This window comes from Delphinapterus leucas, chromosome 17, assembly GCF_059928025.1.
Source record: "Delphinapterus leucas isolate spDelLeu-1000000601 "Yukka" chromosome 17, BTC_Dleu_Yukka2, whole genome shotgun sequence".
Classification (NCBI taxonomy): Eukaryota; Metazoa; Chordata; class Mammalia; order Artiodactyla; family Monodontidae; genus Delphinapterus; species Delphinapterus leucas.
The window spans coordinates 74,276,716-74,298,918 of record NC_143145.1 but is presented as its reverse complement, the minus strand read 5'-3'; the positions used below and the strand labels follow the sequence as shown (position 1 = coordinate 74,298,918).

Below are 22,203 nucleotides of genomic sequence, written 5' to 3'. Positions count from 1 at the left end.
ATCAGTGGAATGAAGGCACTGGACCCTAACCACTCCCAGGAAGCGTACCTGTAGGTCCGCCACTTGGTACCAGGACTGCAAGGAAAACAGGAGCAGCGCCTTGAAACCTCCCAGCCGACGAGTAGACAATCACGGCGCCCACGAGTCTCCCGTCATGCCTCGCTCTGAGGTCCTTCTGCCAGGCCCCACCTGGAAGCTCAATTCAATCAAAGTTACTTTACAACATCATTGGCTTCCATCGTTAGTTTACAACGTGTCACCGGTTCGTGGGCTATACAGACAGTTCAAAGATTTCAGTGGTTCTCTCCTTTCCTGTCAGCTCGTCAGCTCTCTGCCATCTCCTCAGTGAAGGGCTCTGTAGATTCTTCCGAATGAATATAAAATAATAATAGTTAAAATGCTTTAAATAAGTGAAGTTCTGGCAGGTTTCGAGGGCTCTCCCATTTAGTATCAGACCCTCTAACCGTCAGAGAATCAGAATTGGGAAATAAAACTTAGAAAAACTTTTAAGGAAATAGGATTATTGAGTTTAGCAAAAAGAGCTGTGTAACACTGTCTTTGAAGTGTGGGAATGGCTTTCACACAGTGAAGAGCTACTTTTCATTTCCTCTAACGGAGGAAAAAGAAGAGCCCACTTTTAGGTGAAACTTGAGGTTTCTAACTTAGATATGTTACCTTTGGTTCTCTGATATTCCTTCCCCGGAATATTTTTTTAAAGTAGGGTAGCTTCTCAACTTTCTGAGATGCTTTTTAAACAATTCAACCTGAATGCAGAAAATGGAGCAGGTGGTCTCTCAATCACCCTCCCTCTTCAAGATGTTGGACACTCAAGAGTTTCAGGAGGAAATTGTACCTTGTCATTTGATGGCCAGTTCAATTCTAACAACATTTCTAAAACACCAGACACGTATTTTCATACAGATGATGACCTGATAGCTTTCTCATCCACTTAAACCTACTGGTTGATTTGATCTCCTAGTTACTGGGTACTGTCCACCCTTCCTCCAGCTGTTCTGACCTGTTTCCTCTGACCCTTTCATCCTATCCAAGTCCCTGTGAGCTCACACTGTGTCTTCTGCAATGAAGAGGGTTCTTTTCCCCTTAAGTCATATAGTCCTTTAAAAAAGAAGGATTATTAACCACTATGTTTTGGTCAGATTCCAACATGGGAAATTACATTTTGCCTCCCTACAATTTCCCCTGTCATTTTAATTAGAAGTACTATTTAATATCCCACTCAAAATAAAACCTGTTGCAGAGAGGGCTGCCTCCAAGGGAACTGCCTTTTCTAGCACAGAGGAGATGTTTCAGAGATGTGTGACTAATACTCCTGGGGCAGGAGCTGAGTACATTGGGATCCTTTGGGAGTAGAGGTACCTCCAAAGGATCAAATTGATTTTTATTTTATGCCTGCGGCAGACAATCCCATAAGACAGGTTTTTCCCTCCAGCATTTCACAGTATCTTCTGAGATTCAGAATCAAGGTAAGAGCTGCTTGGTGATCTTGTGTGGATGACGCATTACATGGAGCTGACTATGACATCATGTCATCTTGTTCTCAGTCAGAGCAACCCGATGTGCCCGCCCTGCACACCCCAGCTCTGTGAGTCACTGTGTGATAGATTGTCCAGGAAATGCAAAATGACGCTCTTCTGAAAACTCACCATTGAAAAATTGAGGCTTCCGGCCAGGGAAGGTAGAGAGAAAAAAAGTAAGCTCTCGGGAGGGGCAAGTTCTCATTCCTGTTTTTCTTTTCATTACTGTTCAAGTATAAAATCCTACAAGGGATTGTGGCATTGCTAGTGCTTTTGTCATTGATGTTTTATTGCCTCAAAAATGAAGTTTATTTTCCACCAATTGAAACTTTCTGTTATGAACAGCTATGCCACTCCACATCCTAAGGAGCTTTTATCATCAAAAATGATGGACTGTCTATGTGTGCATTGTGAACGCTGAATACAATTGGCTACATAAGCTCCACTTGTGCCTGAAGAATCCTGTAATACAAAACAATCTTGATACACACAAACTTAGAGCGGATTTGAATAATGATAAAATAAAATATCAAGGATAATCTACTAAAGAAAAAATTAAAATTTAGTCTTATCCAAATACTTCCAATCTGAAGGGGGAAGAAAATCATGTGCTAGACCCCAAACAGTGGGAATTCAACGTTTAAAATTTTTTCTTCTGTTTCTACCTTCCAAATGTCAGTAAACAAAAGAATTACTGAACCAAAGATCCAGTGAACAAAAATTGCAGAGAAAGAGAAACAGCAGAGATTAAGGAAACCAAGATGTTAACAAGGATAGAAGCTCTTTCTGGCAAGGCTGACCTTTCCAACCCAGCACATGGTACTTCTCACTCCTTTAGCTTAAGACATGAGGACAGTCAGACAAATTAGCAAGAGCCCAGACCGCCACGGCTGAAAAGCAGTCAGGCAGCAAGCACATAGTAAATACCTTCCCTTGCCTCCAAACCACTATCCTCCTGCTAGAAATGCACTGTTAATGGGCAGGGCAGCCTCATTTTGGGCTTTGGATGCTATAGGCTTGGTTTTGATCAACATCTGGTTAAATTCCAAGGAAGGTTGCCTCATGAAGGTGACACTGTGGGTTCCATGAGGAAGTCACTCCGTAGGCACTTCAATGGACAAAGAAACCCCTGGAACCACTACTGGATTTGGAGTCTGCCGACCAGGCAAAACCTGAAGGACCCTCTGGACCCAGACACTCTAATACACCACAGAGGAACTGTAGTTCTCTGTGCCACACTCCACTTGTCTAATCACATGGAGCAAGTTCTCTTCACTCGGTGTGAGGCTGAGAACACAGTGGGGTGTCCAGAAATACTTCACGTTACAGGTGCATTCTTGCCCAACAATGCATTCCCTTTGGCTTCACAGCTGGAGCACAGGATGCAGAGGTGAGAAACTGAGAATCAACTTTGGCTTTTTCCCAATATTACTCAGGGAAAGTCATGGGAAACCTCAACAGGAGTCCTAAATGGGTTCAAAGTCAATGTCCTGGAGAAAAACAGTGACAGCTATTTTTTAAAGTTGTCAAAATTTCAAAGTTGTAATGATGTTCATCCAAGAACTTAGAAATAATGGGCAATAGCATGGCTTAAAATCAACGCACAAGAGTAAAAGATACCCAAATGCGTCAGAGACAAGATGGCTCCCAGGCTTGTGGATTTGACCATAGCTTCATTGAAAGTCACTGCTTTTTTTTTTTTTTTTGCGGTACGCGGGCCTCTCACTGTTGTGTGCCGTTGTGGAGCACGGGCTCCGGACGCGCAGGCTCAGCGGCCATGGCTCACGGGCCCAGCCGCTCTGCGGCATGTGGGATCTTCCCGGACCGGGGCACGAACCCGTGTCCCCTGCAGCGGCAGGTGGACTCTCAACCACTGCGCCAGCAGGGAAGCCCAACTGCTATTTTTAAAAAGAACAAGTCAATCAAAAGAAGGATGAGTCAGCTGTGGAAGCTCTTATAGGCACTAGCTATTGATGTTATAAAAACGTAACAATAATTGCATAGACAGAAATGGCCAAACTGTTTTCCAGAGAGGCTGTGCCATTTTACATTCTTATCAGCAATGTATCAGTGATCCAGTTTCTTTGCATCCTCATCAGCATTTGGTATTATCATATGTATTTTTTCAGCCATTCTTAAAGGTGTGTTATATCTCATTCTACTTTTAATTTGCATTTCCCTAATGGGTAATGATGTTGAACATCTTTTCATGTGTTCATTTGCATACGTACATCCTCTTTGGTTTTAAAATGTCTCCTTATGTCTTTTGACTAAATAATTGGATTATTTGTTCTTTTACTGTTGAGTTTTGAGAGTCTTAATATATTCTAGGTACTAGTTCTTTGTCAGATCTGTGCTTTGCAAGTATGTTCTCCTAATCTGTAGCTTTTCTTTTATCCTCTTAACAAGGTCTTCCACAAAGCAAAAGTTTAAAATTTTTATCCAGTCTGATTTATCAAGTTTCCTTTTATGAATTGTGCCTTTGGTGTCCCCCTTAAGAACTCTTTGCCTAGCCCTAGATCCCAAATTGAGTTTTCTCCTATGTTTTTCCTAAGAGGTTTATAATTTTGCATTTTACATTTAAGTCCATGATCAATTTTGAGTTAAATTTTGTATAAGTTATGAGGTTTAGGCAAGATTTATTTTGTTGTTTCTGGATGTCCAATTGCTCCAGGACCATTTTTTATAAAGCCTATCCTTCCTGTATTGAATTGCTTTTGTACTTGGGTCAAAATCAGTTGCAAGTATTTGTATAGGTCTCTTATTGAGTTCTCTATTCTATTCCATTGATCTATGTGTCTAACTCTCCATGAATACCAAACAATCTTGATTACTATTGTTTTATAATTAGTCTTAATACTGGGTAATGATTCCTCCCACTTTATTCCTCTCTTTCAAAATAGTTCCCTTGCCTTTCCATATAAATTTTAGGATAATCGTATCTATATCTATAAAAATTTTACTAGAATTTTAATAGGAATGGCATTAAACATTTCATTCAGAGAGAACTGACATCTTTACTATGCTGAGTCTTCCAAACCATGAACATGATATGTATCTTTATTTAGATCTCTGACTTTTTTATTCAGTATTTTGTAGTCTGTGGAATACAAGTCTTATATATGTTTTGTTAGATTTCTACCTATTTTTTATTTAAGCAATTGTAAATGGTATTGTACTTTTAATTTCAGTGTCCACATGTTCATTACTCATATACAGAAAAATAATTCAATTTTATGCTGGATTCACTTAATTGTTCTAGGAATTGAGATTTGTTCATTTGTTTTGGGGAGGGATTCCTTTTTGTTGATTCCTTGGGATTTTCTACAGAGACAATTATGTCATCTGCATATAAGGACAGATAAATTTCTTCATTTCCAATCTGGATGCCTTTTATTTCCTTTTCTTGCTTTGTTACACTGACTAGAATTTACAAAACTATACTAAATAAGAGTGGTGAGAGCTGACATACTTGCCTTGTTCCCAGCTTTAGGGGGAAAGCGTACAGTCTTTCACCATTAAGTTTGATGTTAGGTTTAGGATTTTTATAGATTCACTTTATCAAGTTGAGGAAATTCCCCACTAGTCCTGTTTTTCTGAGAGGTTTTTTTTTAATCAAAAATGTTAAAATTTTCAAAAAATTTTTGCATCTATTGATATGTGATTGCATCTAAGATCATATGATTTTTCTTCTTTAGCCTGTTAATACGGTGAATTACATTATATGATTTTCAAGTGTTGAACCAGTCTTGCATCCCTGGAGAAAACCCCATTTGGTCGTGGTGTATAATTCTTTTTATAGAATGCCAAATTCTATTTGCCAATATTTTGCAAAAACTTTTGTGTCTATATTCATGTGGCTATTGGTCTATAGTTTTCTTTTTCTTTTTTGTACTGTCTTTATCTGGTTTTTAGTATCAAGAAATACTGGTTTCATAAAATGAATTGGAAATGCTTCCTTTTCTTCTATTTTGAAGAGATTGTGTAGAATCGGCGTTAGTTCTTCTTTAAACATTTGCTAGTATTCTCCAGTGAAAACTTCTGAGCCTGGAGATTTATTTTGGGAGGGTTTAAATTATTTTTATTTTATTACTTATTTATTATTTATTTTAATTTTTTTGGCTATATCGGGTCTTAGTGGCGGCACAAGGGATCTTCACTGAGGCGTGCGGTCTTTTCAAAGAATCAATATTCTTTAATAACCTAAATGGGAAGAATTTGAAAAAGAACAGATACTTGTATATGTATAACTGAATCGCTTTGCTGTACACCTGAAACTAACACAACATTGTAATCGATGATACTCCAATATAAAATAAAAATTTTTAAACATTTAAAAATTTTAGAAAAAACCAACTTTTTGTTCCACTGATTTCCTCTACTTTTGTTTTTAATTTCATTGATCTCTGTTCTCTTATTATTTCCTTCCCTATGCTTGCTTTTCACTTATTTTGCTCTTCTTTTTCTAGATTCTTGAAGTAAGAACTTAGATTACTTTTCCTCTTTTCTAATGAAAGTATTTTAATGCTATAAGTTTTCTTTTCAGTAGTGCTTTAGCTGAGTCCCACACATTTTGATATGCTGTATATTCATTTTCATTCAGTTCAATTTCTTTTTACTTCAATATAATCAAAACCATGGATTACCTAGAAATGTATGTTTAGTTTCCAGGTACATGGAGATTTTGCTGTGATCCTTCTGTTAGTGATTTCTAGATTAATTCCACTGTGGCCAGAAAGTACATACCATACGACTTCTATTCTCTTAAAGTTTTATGGCCCAAGATATGTCCTGTTTTGGTATATGTTCCATGGGCACTTGAAAAGAATATGTACTCTGCTGTGGTTGGGTGAATCTTTCTATAAATGTCAATTAAAGTTTGTTGGCTGATAATGTTGTTGTGTTCTTCTATATCCTTGCTGATTGTTTAGTTGTTCTATCAGTGTTATTAGAGGGGTATGGAAATCTCCAACTATAATGAGGAATTTGTCCATTTCTACTTTCAGTTCTATCAGTTTTTGCTTCACATATTTTGCAGCTCTACTGTTTGATGCATGCACATTTAGGATTACTATCTCTTCTTGGTATACTGACCTTTTGCCATTAAATAATGTCCCTTTCTGACTAATTTTCTTTGCTGTAAAGTTTACTTTATATGATATTAATATAGCCACTTCTGATTTATTTTGATTAATGGTTGCATAATATATCTTTTTCATCTTTTTACTTTCAACCTTTCTACATTGTTATATTTGAAGTGAGTTCCTTATAGATCGCATACAGTTGAGTTGTGTTTTTTAAATAAACTCTGCAGTGACAGTCTTATAGTTGATATATGTAAAACGTTCACATTTAATGCAATTATTCATATGTTGAGAATTGAGCCTGCCATTTTATATTTTGTTTTCTGTTTGTTCTCTCTGTTTTTCATTTGCTTCCTTTTTCCTATCTTCCTACGGGTTATGATAAATCTATGTTATTTTTGAATGTATCTCTTTGTACAGTATTTTTAGTGATTTCTCTGGGTATTGCATTATATATAGATAACTTGTACTTCTACTGACACCATGGGGACCAGGGAGGTGGTCTCACCACCACTGGACAGTGGTGAAAATCTTTACACTCCATGCGGTCTCCTCTGACACCAGTCCAGGTGAGGGTTTTCCTTGTTCCAGTGTAGAGAGGGTAGGCGTCTTTCCTGGTGTTGGTGGAGGTGGGCCTTGGCTCTTCTGTGGTGTCTGGCTGGAGTGGAGCGGTTATTGTCTAAACATTTTCTGTCTTCCTAAGCTGCCCCTTTCCTGGTCCTTTGGCTAGAGAGAGAGCAGGCTTGTGTTGGGGCTCTTTCTGTCTGCACTTGGTGTTTCCAGGTTACAGGTTTATTAAGCTCCAAGTCTGGGATTTATGAGACAAAAAGAAAAGCCAGGAAATTTACCATCATGTTGTTCCTTGTGTCTTGAGGTTCCTAGCTGGTCTTCTTTCTTCTTTTCGTCTTTCAGAATCTTCTTATGTTTGTTTTATATATATTGTCCAGGGTTTGGGGCTGTACTTAGCACATGAAATGTGGAAAAGTACGTCTACTCCATCTTCCCAGAAGTGAAAGTGCTTCTTCCATAGCTATTTAATGAAGAATATTTAAAACAATAGAAAGAAAAAAAACAAACAAACAATAGAAAGACTACCAGCACAGATGTTTTGAGAAGACAAATCGTCAACTAGCCATTATATTGTCAGATAAATATATTTATGATCAGATAAATATATTTATTGTCAGATAAATACATAGTAGTTATCATAAAATTTAAATTGAACCTGTATTTACTCTGATTCCTTTCATCACAAAATTGGGTTTCAATTTAAGGCAAAGAAGAGTTTTTTTGTAATGTGGAATGGTTCCTTTTAATAATTCAAAAGATTTTCAGTTGTAATCTTGATATTATAAATGTTCTTATATGAAAGTGAATTTGTATCAGATTATTAATAAATGCTTGAATTTTGTGGCAGGTTATAGATAAAGCAGTTCTCAGATTAAATTCTGCCAGTAATACAAGCACTTATTGGCAGATAGCACAAAGGCAACCTGTTTTCTTAGCTAGATGAAGTCCCAGGCTCTGTCTTTTTTTTTGGCCAGACCACGGGGCATGCAGGATCTTAGTTCCCTGGGCAGGGATTGAACCTTTGCCCCCTGCAGTGGAACCACAGATTCTTAACCACTGGACTGCCAGTCCCTTTTTTCTTCTTCCTTCTTTTCCCCCCAGGCTCATCTTCTTAAATGCTCTAACCACACCTTGCATTAAAAAAATATTCAAGAAAATCATGAATTCTAGAGGCAAATTCAGTTAACCTCTCAGTCAACCTCAAATGACCAGAATCTTCTAAATTGTGGGAACACAAGAACATATTGTATTCAAGTCTCAGGCACCAACCCCACATGTGAGGGAGGCAGGCTTCCTAGCTTCTTATACCCTTTCATGCAAAATGGGAGAGTTTCTCTAAAATATTTTGATCAATCCATATATATTAAAGACCAATAATTTCAGCAAAAAAATTCTAAAAGCCATTGTACAAAATAGCAAACTATTAATTTCACCAAGGAGAACCCATTAGTAACGTTTAACAAATGTCTAGTCCTATTTTAATCCAAGATAAAGATGGCTGGAAGGGTTGAGGGGCTGTTTGCAAAGTATGTCGTTTGGTTAAATAGCAACAAACTATTCCTAGAAACATGCATGCAGCCTAGGTTAACTGACTGCCCAAATGTGAATGAATTCCAAACAATTCATACACATACACTTACATGTCTATACTGAATTATTTAAAACATAAAGTTGTTGACCACATAATGCACACACCGTTTTAAATAACTTAGCCTCCTATTCTCAACAACCCACTTAGAAGAAACAGCATATTCATATGTCAGTGTAGGATGAGCCCTCCACACCAAAAATTGTGCAGCACATTACTTTTATATTTTTATGCTCTTGTAAAAGCTAAGTAACTATTTATGCCCCATTTCTCATTTTTCCTGAAAACACCCACCAGCATCACGCTGTAGATCACAGAGAATGCCGATTTAATCGCTGAGAAGTCAGGGCAGGAGGAAGGACAGAAGGAAGGCAGAAGTAGTGGACAGAGCATCTTACAGTTTTCCCAGAAGTGAAGCAGCTGGTAACCACCCTGTGTTGCAGAGTCACCTCTTGTAAGCTTCTGAAAGTCATTGCTTTTCTGATGCTCATACTAGGGTGGAGTAAGCACAGCATTCTTTAGAAAAGCTGTTTTCAGACTTTTTAAAAAAACTTCTATTGTAGTAGAACAGAGGGAAGGGTTGATAAAGCTACCGCTATCCAGCCCCCTCCCAGGAGGGTGGTTCTCAAAATGTGGACCCCATCCCAGACTTGCTGAGTCAGAATCTCCAGAATTAATCCAGAATTAATGTCCAGAACCAGCATATTTAACAACCTCCCAGGTAACTTGGGAGATCTCTGCCTTCCTGCCTTGTGGAACACAGTTTGAAAATCACTCACTGCTACAATTAGTTTAATAGTCAACATAACACAGAGAGGAAATTAGATCTCTATGGGCAACACTGTGTGGAAACAGAATGACCAAAAGCTGCAGTCACAGTGAACAATTAAAGGGCAGCCACCACAGGTGGTCCTGGGGTCCAGAGCAGGAGTGTCCCTGCCCAACCGAGACCAAACCCAGGCCAGACTGACCTCTGGTCGCTTTTGCTTTGTTGAGCTATGAGGTGAATAGTCATATAGGAAAAAACAGGGGCTTTTTACTTCCAAATTCCTTTCTTTAAGAAATAAACTTTTTTAAAAATTGTAACTTATTGAAACACTTTAGTTCTTACTGAAACCTCTTACCATGGAAGCGTGACATTTAAAGAGAAATATATTAGTCAAAGAATGTAATTAATAAAAGGCGTTCTTTCTGAAGTTGACACCAGTGATTTCATTGATCAGCACCATAAGCTAACATCAATCACCAAAGGGACATGGGTAGCATTCCAATCAGAGGACAGAAAGGAGGAGTTTGGAGGAAGTGTGTGGTATAAAATCAAATATATGTAGAATAAACTAATACCTATGCTCTCAAAAAACAAAACAAAACAAAATTAGCCCTCATAAGCCAAACCACTGCAAGAAGGCAATATTGTTGTTAAAATTGCTTTTACATGAACCGTTTATGTTTTCAATGTTTTCTGACTTCTTGTATTGCTTTTCCTGTATGTAGGGATTTCACAATTTTGGATATAAAAACAAAGCAATGTTTGACTATACTTTTAACACCCTAAAAAACCCCAGAATGTCCAAGAAAGGAATAAATAGATTTAAAAATATGTATTTCCAAAGAATATATAGTGGCATATGGGAAAGTTCTATATTAATTTAATTTTTTTAAAGAAAAGCAGAGATGAAACTATGTTTCAGTATAATGAGCTTGATCCCAATTTTGTAAACACATGAACATCTGTGTTTATTTGAGATGTATTAAAAAAAAAAACTGGAGTGAAATATACCTAAAATTTTAACAGTTAACTTTACTCTGGGTATTAAGAGTATATTATTTTCTACTTTATACATTTTTGTTTCAAAATTGTCTACAATAAATGTGTATTCATTTTATAATTAATATATTTTTAAGTGACCAAGTTTCCATTCTCTCAAAATAATTCTAGGATCTTTTTCTATTTATTCATGCATGATTCATGTCCCTTTTAGCACTACCACCCCCAACCCATTTGAAAATATCCTTCAAGCACAAAGACATTGACCGCAAACTTCAACAAAGATCACTGAAGCTTTAAAATTCTATTCTAGACATCTCTGGGTGCCATATATTGGCGCATTTATTTCATATATAAACAAGTTATAGGGTAATAAGAAATTTTATTATTTTTATCATATCAGGCAGAACCTGATGTGTCTGCCATTTTGCAATTCACATTCTGTTGTACCAATTTTAGGCTTTATAGAGGATATTTCAAATACTAACAACTGAGACTTCACCTGTTGGAGAGTTATAGCTTGAGGATATAAATCATGCATACATCCTGTTCCTAATTAAGGAGGAAGATTGTCATATGTCATTGGAGACAACATAACAGACAGCTGCTTCTACCACGCCAGCCCTTGCATCTGTCAAAATATTGCTTAGAAATACTTGTGAGGATAAGACAAGGATAAATATACTCATGAGGCTGAGGATAATCACCAAACACACATGTACAAGACAAAAAAATTTGCTACATAAGATCTTTATTCTCAAGTTATTCTAGTAGCATATATAGCAAAGAGAGGGTTTGGGATTCACAAGGGAAAATGGAAAGGGATTCAAGCTCCAGAGTTGTTATATATAGGAGAGAGCTGGGGGCAGTAATCTCACTGATACAGAAGAAAGGTACCTGGTCCTGAAGCTGCAGTCAAACAGTCTTTGGTTCAAGTGCCAATTATCCCACTTATTACCTTTGTGACCACCGATGAATCACACAACTTCTTTGATCTCATTTGCTTCGTTTGTGAAAGGAGAATGAAAATATCAAATGGATAGGATGACTATGAGAATTACATGAAGAAATATATGCAAATTATTTAGGTCATAATACGTCTTTGGGTTCCCCAGTAAATGCCCATTCATTTCTGGTCCATCTCTGTGGAAGAAATAAAAGCATTTGGTTGTTGTCCGGAATGGGGTTCCATTGGCTCAGGTAGGGCAGGGTTGCTCCCAAGGTAGCACAAGGCCCTGACAGCAAAAGAGCAAAAGTCACACCTCAACCCTCTAACACTATGTTTTCCAACTATGGGTCATGATACATTAGTGGGATATATAACAACTTAATGTGTTGTGACTAACATTTTTTAAGTGAAATGGAATGGACCGCATTAGAGCTCCTCAAATGTGGTAAGGGTAAATTTCATGGAACTCTTATTTTGGTTTCATATATGTGTGCATGTTCACGTATACATACTTCATTTTTATGTGAAAGTATTTCTTACTGTGGATCAAGGTCAAAAATTTTTGAAAACTACTTCTTTAGAGAAAGCCGGGTTCCAAAGTCCCAGCTCAAAGGCTCATGCCACACTGATTCAGAGTTTGAAAGAAGCGAGATAGGAACTAATTAGGAAGAGTGTGAGGGCAGGATTGCTGGAACAAGCCTGTAGTATCCACAATTCCTATACTTATCAATGGTTATGTAGTGAGCCAGGCTTAACATGGGCATAGCAGATCCTAGATACTAGACGGATTTGGTTCCCAGGATGCTGGGGGTTAGCAGCTTCCTTCACATTCCCCAGGAAAACCACTGATCCCCTCTACTGGGGCACCTGGGTTTTGTTTACCTCCTGCTCTGTGGTACACCTCACCTAGGACCAGTTTTCTTACTTCCCTCCTTCCACGCACAACTCTTGGGGCTGAGCTCTGTTCTCATCCTTCCCCATGTCACCTCACTCGGTGCTCTGTGGACTCAAGGGCCCCTCGTTACATTCTACGGCCAGTCCCCACACTCTCCCTCCCCCTCACATCCCAGCATCTGGCCCCAAGTGGAACTGATGGCCCACAGCTCAACTCAGAAAATCAGAACAGATGAAACCCTTCTCCAACATGAAGACCTTCAAATATTTGTCACCTCTTTAAATTTGATTAAATTAACTTGTATGTCTTCACCTAATCACCAGAACAGACCAGAGAGATGCAGCATCACCAGGAACCTCTTCCTAGGGCCCTGGTGCCAGAATGTTGCCACCACCAGCAGGCAGGAGTCCTTCTGTTTGTCGTACCTCCCAGCTTATATTTGCCCACAAGGATCTCACGTACCATCATCAGGGGTCTTGCTGAGGTCCCAACAGCCTAGGTGTACCACTGTCCTGTGGGGCATTATCTTGATGCCATTGCAGGCTACCAGAATGCCGAAAATACTACCAGGAGGTCATGGGATGGTTTGTTAAAAATCCATTTGTAACACATAGTGAGAAAGAAGGGAAAAGAGACCAGGATGAGTTAACACACTTAAGATAGGGTGCAGCCAGGGTAGAAGGACCTCACTGCTTGAATCCTGGGTTAGCAGTGTTCATTTGTCTTCTCTCTCTCTCTCTCTCTCTCTCTCTCACACACAAACACACACACACACACACACGCACACGTCTTTCCTACTGATGCCATAGTTACAAAGATCAAAATTGAGATTTGAGCAAGGGGGCCCAAGGATGGAAGTTGCCCTGGGCCCATCACACATTGGCTCCATTGGAGAAACAAAGGGACAAGTACCTCTGGCCACAGCTATAGCTCACCAGTTAGCTGATGACCAGCCCTGGGTTTATGTGTGTTTCTTGGGCAGAGGATACATGGGGCTAGAATGGCTACGTGAATTAGGACCTCATTAATATTATGTGCTCATTTAGTAACCTGAATACTTTATGCCTTTTTTTATATTTAGTATCTCATGTATCCCATATACATTTATATGACTGAATATTTAATACCCAGGACCTCATGAATATCAGATATCTTTTGCCTTCCCATCTATGTTTAACACATATGTCCTACTTACTAACTGCTTGCCTATATCTAACACACCTTAAAATGTTTCACCTATATTTTACAAGTTTCTTCTTCTTCTATAATAGAATTGACTTATTTCAAAAGCAAGCGCACATCGCACCACTTTGCTCTGATTGCCAGTTTTGTAGGCAATTCCTTTAAGGAAAGTTAAATTTCCTTCCATTTAGAAGGAAATTCATTTAAGCCAACCTAATTGACCTATATTGACATGGGGACTCAGCCTGGCCTCCAGAGCAGGCTGGCTGGGTTTAAACCACTACGAGCCACGTGAGTTTAGTCAAGTCACTTCTCTCCCTGTTTTTCAGTTTCCTCAGATGTAAAACAGGGATGATAAAAGTATCTACTGCACACAGCTATTGTGAAGATTAAATGAAACCATCTAAGCAAAGTATTTAGAGCAGTGCCTGGCACATAATAAATGTGATGTAAGTGATACTGTTATAATTTTCCATAGACTCCTCAGGCAGGTGCCTGGGAACATCTCTTTTTCATCTAAGCCATCATCTAGACTGAATGCCATCTCTAGGTCTGGAATCTACTTCCATCCCCTTTGGGAAGGTTAGGATGGTGCTTATCTTATTCCAGATTATGTTGACAAGGCAAAGCAAATGTAAACGTGACATGATCGCAACACAACGAGGTCAGCCCAATGCCTAGAGTACTACAATCTCCAGTTCACTTCCCCAACTGTCTCAAAATCACAATTTCCCACTTTTAACTCACAATTCCTATTCTCTGTAGAACCAATTTCAGCGATTTATCTGGCTACGGTTTTCTCTCTTCTCTGGCCCCGCTCAGTGTAAAGCTCTACATCTGTTAGCTACCCTCTGAACAAATGCAATCTGCCCCTCCGTCCATTCTTCACACTTAGCCAGGAATGCATCATCCTGGTGTCTTAAACCACAGCTCGCACATCCAAATTCCATTTGTCAATACCATCTGCATAGCCAGCCACCTCCCTCCAAGACCTTCCCCTATTGTGCAAAGGCAGAAATGATGAATAATGATCATAGCGACCATTTGCCAAATACCTGCTATGTGCCAGGGAGTGTGTTTAGGGCTTTCCACTGATCTCTAATCCTGGTACCATAGGCACTATTGTTAGCACCCACCGGCTTTCGTGTGAAGTGCCTCACAGAAACCCAGAGACAGGAGAAACCAATACATAATAGATCAGAAATATGCTGTCACCTTAAATAACCAGAAAGTGAAGAATCTTGCATTAATTGATCAAAACCAGATGGAATGTGTCAAATTATCTAAAGAAAGACTGTGTCAAAAAAACTCTAGAAAGAAGTCAGTCATTAGTTGGTGGACCTAAGAATCATTCTCAACTCCTGCTCCCTTATCACTTTCCACTATACAGGATGGAAAAGCCAAATACTTGCCTTCCCAGCCTGCTTTGCAACTGGAGGGGTGGGGTCATATAACACAATTCTGGCCAGTAAGAAATAAGTGGGAGTCTTCTGGGGATGACACAGCAGTTTTTGCTTTCATAATAAAAGGGACAGGTAAGGATGACACCACCCCTGCCTTCACCTCTTACTGCCTTGAATGAGAGATGTAATGCTTGCAGCCGGAAAAGACATGACATTTAGATCCAGACAGATCTGTACTCAAATCTGTTTCCTCACTTACTGGAGGTGTGGCATTGGGTACATTCCTTAACATGCCTCATCTGTAAAATGGGTTTAATAATACCTGTAGATGTTCCAGTGATAAGGGAATGATGCACCACAATGGTCAGATGTTCAGTCCTCAGCTGGTACATATAGTTTCCAAGTGGCAGCTCCGTGGGATTGCCAATTATCATCAGAAGGCACTCTCCACTGTTGCTGCTCTCTGGGTGCTTCATCCTTTGCTGATTCCCTTGGCCCCGTCCATGTCTCTGAAAAAATCCATTCATTAAACTTTCTCCAGGGGCTTCCCTGGTGGCGCAGTGGTTGAGAGTCCGCCTGCCGATGCAGGGAGCGCGGGTTCGTGCCCCGGTCCGGGAAGATCCCACATGCCAGGGAGCGGCTGGGCCCGTGAGCCATGGCCGCTGAGCCTGCGCGTCTGGAGCCTGTGCTCCTCAACGGGAGAGGCCACAGCAGTGAGAGGCCCACGTACCGCAAAAAAAAAACCAAACCAAAACAACAACAACAAAAACTCTCTCCAAGTGACCATTTCAGTGTACCATCTATTTCCTGCTACAGTCCCAACTGACGCAATCACTGATGGAGTATGCTTGTTGTGGAGACTTCACTCCAACAAAGAGGAGCCAGCGCAACCAAGTCTCAGAGGCCCCTTTGATCTAAAGGCCCCCGAGCCAAGCCTTCCTTCCCTTCATGCCTGCTGTTGACTCCTAAGTTACCAAGAAAGGATCCTGGCCCTGGCCTCCCTGCTGGAACATCAGTACCTGCCTCAGGGACACACACACACACACACACACACACACACACACACACACACAGCCATCCCACCCCAACCAAAGAAGAAGAAATAGCATCCAGGCAGGGTCAATAGCTGGATTAAATTTTCAGAGGAATAAAGAAAAATCAGGAAGGACTAAAACACTTTAAACTCCATCTAGTTTCATGCTATATCCCTAAAGCCTACTACAACACAGTGAGTGAGCTCAAGAAATGAATGTGCCTCTTTCCACATCCCCACCCCAGGCCTGGGAGAAGGAAAAGCAGGGGTGACAGGGCAAAGCCTCCCTTATAACTCTGCTGGAGAGAGAAGAAGGCCAGCAATGATTAGGTAATCTCAGTAGTCCGGAACCACTTTCCTGTTACATATCATGCACACACCCTCCACTAATTTTGATCACGTTATCAAAATCTTCAGTTCCCTTGTTTCCATTTGGCATTACGTCTCTTATTTTATCCTGGATTCCTTCAAGGATCCTGACACACTGAGGTGTTGAGAAGCAACTTTCCTCAAGCTTGGTGGCCAACTTCCATTCATCATTCAATATAAACATTAACACAGCAGAGTCCCAGCTCCTGCTGAATCATGGCCTCTGTCTCCACACTTTTGGTAGCCCTGGGCTCCCAAGAGAGCTTTTGCTCCTGGCTCCCCTTGCTAAGTGGCTTGTTGGGCTGCCTGGGCATTCTGGGCTTCTGGGTGTAGGCAGCTCAGCACCACCTACACCATTCTATCCCTACTCCTGTTATCCTGGGACAAGCCTCTGCTGCTGCCAGGACAGCCGCTTGCTATTGCCAGCAATTCATCCGCAATCAGCAGCAGTTAGCAGCAGCCTGAGTTAACACACATTAGAAACCACTCGGCAAACTCAGAAAGAAAACCTCTGAGGATTTTAGAGAACGGCTGACCTCTTCCCATCCTCCAGCTGCAGTGAGAAGCCTTACACCCATCTCTCCAGAACTCTAAAGAGGCTGCCGATGTACACTAGATCTTGTAAACCCAGGAGAGGCTATACCTTCTTTGGGGTCTGCAACATCTCTTTCCAGAGCTCCCACCTTGAAATAGGGTTTGGCTAGATGGCAAGCAACTAGCTTCATGCTGTCCTGTGATGAAGGCTCAGAAGTCATCCACCTTGAGCTCCTTCCATCAGCAAAGTGGCACCAAGGGATGAATCTTAACACCTTCATTATTCCATCTAAGCCACCAGTTGGCGGTGCACACCAGCCAATGCCCAGATGTCAAAGTCTTAAAAGACAAGACACAGCCATCAGTATGGAACTGCTGGTCATCTCTTGGAGAAAACCACTCAGCATTAAACAAACATTTACTGAGCCTCTCCTATGTTCCAGGCACAGTGCAGGCACTGGTATTCAGAGCTGAGGAGTTCACAGCCTGGAAAGATAGAGTGAGATCTAGGTAGATAGTTACCATACAGTGTGATAAACCATGGTAGCAAGAGGCATCGGGTGCTGGGGAAGCCTATAAGAGGACACAAGAAAGCCTTCCTGAGAAGTTGATGCTCGAACAGAGCCTTAAAGAACAAATAGGACTTAGCAGGGCAAAGATGGCAGAGGGCACATCACGCACAGATGCTCTGATCCTGGGGCATTTGGGGAGCTGCACTGGTAGGTCAGGGGACGGGATGGGCACAATGCGGCAAGAGATGAGACTGAAGGAGGAGGGTCAGTGGAGGCAAAACTTAAGAGTTTCTTGATGAATTCCAAGGCTCTTTCAACCACTATCTCTATTTTCTAAAAATAGAGCCATGAAGGAATGGAATTTTAGAAACAGAAGAGAACTTGGACATCCACTAATGTCACCAAGTAAGCTAAGGCCCAGGAAGGTCAAAGTAGGATTGGAGGCAGCACGTGGAGATGATGGGATGCCAGTAGATCACATAAGACTTTACAGTCCACCAAGCTCTTTCCTCATCACATATCAAGAACAGAGGGAAACGCAAACAAGTCAAAAGACCTAATCTATAAGCATGCCTCAACCACTGCCTGGCCTTGGGTCTTCAGTAAATCCTTTTATGGCTCTGGATCTGACTTTCACATCTACAGAAGGAAGAGGCGGGATCACTAGTGCTCTTTCCGGTTCTGACATTCCTTGTTTCTAGAATCTGATACTATAGAGCCTTGACTGTCAAGTTGGAAAAAGGTAGCTTCTCCTATGAAGACCTACAGTTGTAATTTTCTGAAGGTTTTCGGGGTGGCTCTAACTCATATTTCTAATCATAATCCATTTCCCATTTAAATCAACTGGTCATGCTTAATCTAGCATCACCCTTATTGAAACTGTCTGCAATTAAACCTCCAAACGAGGTACCTCTGTAATCTCTAGAAAGCCCTCTGATCCCAAAGAAGTCATTGTCTCACTCCAAACTGACACTCTTTCATGATATGCAACCAAAGGCCCCAAAGGATAGCTTGCTTTCTTTTCTCGTTTAAATTTGGGCACTGAAAATCTACAGGGACATTTCATAATAAAGAAGTGAATGTATCACACCTTCTGCCTTCCTTGTCATTTATTATTACAGACATTTGCAGGACAGCAGGCTCACATTACTTTGGATCCATCCAGGCCTGCTGGTAATTCTCATTATAAGGCGAGGAGCACAGCCCGAGAGGCCCTTCGTTTATCACGAGTGGAACAACGTGGATGTCACCGCAAGGACTGAAGACACAGGAGGGACCGACTCAGCCCAAGCCAAAGGATACCTCAGCAGCAGTGACCATGCTTCATGCAACCAACCTGAGAAACAGAGAAAAGAAAAAACAGAAAATGTGAACTTGCTAACTTTTCAACAGTGGAGTTTTTTGTTTTTTAAATCAGGGTTATGTGCTTCTAGGCACTGTGCTCTAGTGTAGAATCTGAACATGAAAAAACTCAGCCCTGCCCTCAAGGAGCTTACAATCAAACAGGGGAGATGGAAGAGTGAAAATAGAAGTTGCAAGAGATAGGTACCACAAAACCAGAAGTTGAGTTCAGAGAGGAGAGAAATCCCAGCACCCTGGGTGGGCAGTGACACCTGCAACAAACAGGGCAGGGGCAGGACTTAGGCAGGAAGTGGGTGTGCAGCATCCGCTTCCCAGGTCGCAGGGGGCCACCTCCCTCTCACCCTGCACTCTCCTTCACTTAATTATTTCCCTCACAGTTCTCATACCCCCTGAATTTCCTTCCTTCCTTCTTCCCTTCATTCTCTTGTTAACAGTGTGTCTCCCCCACTAGAAGGCAAGCATCACGAGAGCAGGACTTCGCTTTGTTCTCTTCAGCGCCTGGCATGGAACCGGTGCTCAGTCAATGAGTGAAGGCAGGAAGGCAAGGCAGGCAGGCAGGACATGAGGGAAGAAGGGAGGGAGAGAGGGGGACAGGGAGGGCAGATACCATCCACAGAAATGGATTCATGTCCCTACCCATCTCTGCCTTGCATCCTACTGAGATTTTAAAGACTGCTGTGGATTACTTCCACCGAGAGATCTGCCGTGATGCCCTCAGCTCACCTAATTCTTAACCTGGCCCTAAATTCTTTCACAGTCTGGCTTACTCCCCGCCACGCATCCCACAAAACTGCATGATCACTTGCACATGCTGTTCCCTGTGCCAGGAATATCATCCCTTTGTTACACCTTTACGTGCCAGATAAACGCCCGCTCATTCTTCACAAGTAAAGGTGGCAATTTAGTGATATCTAACAAAATGTTAAATACACACCCCTTCTGACCCATCAGTCCACTTTTGTAAATGGACCCTTGGGTTTTCTCACACAGGGCAAATGTCACCTCTTCTGCGAAGTTCCCTCTGGACTCTGAAGCCGGCCCCTGGCTCCCCTGTGACCCAGTAGCACACAGAGCATCCCTTTCATATATCATGTATCCTGCAGTGTATCATTTACAAGTTGTTCTCCTGATACTGAACCTGAGCTCTTCACGAAACTTAACATTCTTGTGAGGAGACAGACAAACATGTAAGTAAGAGAGCAAATAAATGCATAAACACATACTTTCAGATAAGGTCTGAAAATAAACAGGATAATGCAATCTCCAAGCAAGAATGAGAATCTCTCTTTGCTAACTTATTGTGCACTTCCTGTGTGTGTATTATGACTGTCATGTTTTAAAATGTAAATTCTCCTCTAAGGGTCTGTACTGTGTGTGCATTTTGATATTCTACGGGATGTTGCAGGCATCTGGGTCCTGTCTGCCCAAGTGTGCTGTAAGATTGTAACAGCAGAAACCATATCCTGTACATCTTTCGCCTGCCCCATGTCACCTAACACAGCAGGATTTCAGTTACCCCCTAGTTGATTAGTCATAAAAGGAACCTAAAGCACAGGTGCTACTGATGAGTCTGAAGCATCATCTTTGAATTAAATGTTCAAACACATGGAGACGGATGAACCCCAAAATGGAATGTTCACTATCAACCTAACAGAGATCTGTGCCTGGCCCCTGACCAGTTCAGATTAAAAAAAGCAAAAACAAAACAACCCTCTAAGGCTATAGATCAGTATAATTCTAACAGGTAACCTGAATGTATTGTCTTTAAAGTGAATTTGTGACTTATGAGAATCTTTATTTTGAAGGAGTATAGAAACTTATAGGAAGTGACTCATGCACAGCCCCTAATTTCTATACCCTCTATTTTCTGTTTTATAGCAGCCTCATAAGAGAATAATTGCTATCATTAGACGTATGTTTGTAAAAGATAACAATAATGCTTATTCAGAAATTCCTTCAGAATGCCAGGGAATGTTGCAGGAGATTGATATTACTGAATGAGTAAGATTTGGGATATCTTTTGCAGTAACAAATCTAAAATACCTATTTAAGAGAAGAATTACTTTCTCAGTCTTAACCTATAATATTCATACAAAAACATGCAGTAATTGTTCTTTTAATTATTTTCCTGTTTGGCTTTTTCTCTTTTGGTTTTCTAATGGGCAAACAATGTAGTCAGTGAAGAAAAAGGAAATTCTTTTCAGAACAAATAGGAGGGTAAAGAGAGGCTCTATATTGTTTGTACATTTAAGATGGGAACATTTCCTACACGAGGAAGAGAGTAGATGTGAGCTAGTTTTCAATGGAAAAACATCACAGTGACTGAAATGTTTACTTTTTATTGTTGTTATGCACACCAAACTCCACAGGGCTCTTTTGTTGTTTAAAAATGAGGTATCAAAATTGTTACGATGATAATTTTCTCTACATTGAACTATAGATTCAACACAATGACAATTATGATCCCATAAGAATTTTTAGTGAAAATTGACAAGCTTATTCTAAAACATATATGAAAATGCGAAAGACTTAGGAGATCCTAGACCTTCTTGAAGAAAAAGCAGAAGAAGAAGAAGGAGGAAGAATGGGAGGAGAAGGAGGGGGAGGGGGAGGAGGAAGAGAATCACACATGTAGTTAATAAAAGTAAATAGGCAGGGCTTCCCTGGTGGCGCAGTGGTTGAGAGTCCCCCTGCCGATGCAGGGGACACGGGTTCGTGCCCCGGTCCGGGAAGATCCCACATGCCAGGGAGCGGCTGGGCCCGTGAGCCATGGCCGCTGAGCCTGCGCGTCCAGAGCCTGTGCTCCGCAACGGGAAAGGCCGCAGCAATGAGAGGCCCGCGTACCGTAAATAAATAAAAATTTTTTTAATGACTAGGCATTAGGAGTTTGGGATTAATATACACACACTACTGTATAGCTCAGGGAACTATACTCAATATTTTGTAACAACCTCTAAGGGAAAATAATCTGAAAAAGATATCTCTGAATCACTTTGCTGTACACCTGAAACTAACACAACATTGTAAATCAACCATACTTCAATTTAGAAAAAATGAATAGGCAAGTCACAGATTGGGAAAAATCATCACCATATATATTATCATATCACTATATATATATTATTACTACCAGATGGGCAAAAATGTTTAATCTGTTTAAAAAACATTTAAAAATTAATAAATATTTTCAAGAATGTGGCTCATTGGAAACTCTTATACATTGCTAACGGAAGTATAAATTTCCAACGACAATTGATTCTCATCTGTTGCAGTAGTTATATTGAATTAGCAAATATTGAACCATTGCTCCTAGGAAAACTAAAGGGTTAGTTCCCTGCTAGTCTCTAGTCACAATATTTTTGTCAACCAATCAACACATAACCTGGTTTTATTTGTACTTCTATTCAAAGACACCTTAT

The 22,203-nt window shown here is 40.5% G+C and overlaps 1 protein-coding gene across 3 annotated transcripts in view; it reads right to left on the bottom strand.

Annotated features, from left to right (window-relative positions):
* Positions 1 to 16,064: 16,064 nt before the first annotated feature.
* LOC111185582 (uncharacterized) overlaps positions 16,065 to 22,203 on the bottom strand; it is a 180,450-nt gene continuing 174,311 nt past the window's right edge. Inside the window, exon 5 of one of the 3 annotated variants that reach the window (XM_089899072.1) lies at positions 16,065 to 18,758. In XM_089899072.1, the coding sequence (XP_089755198.1) occupies positions 18,646 to 18,758 (113 nt within the window). In that variant the 3' untranslated portion in view covers positions 16,065 to 18,645. The remainder of the gene's footprint in view (positions 18,759 to 22,203) is intronic. The other 2 variants (XR_016388550.1, XR_016388549.1) reach the window with 2 other exon arrangements.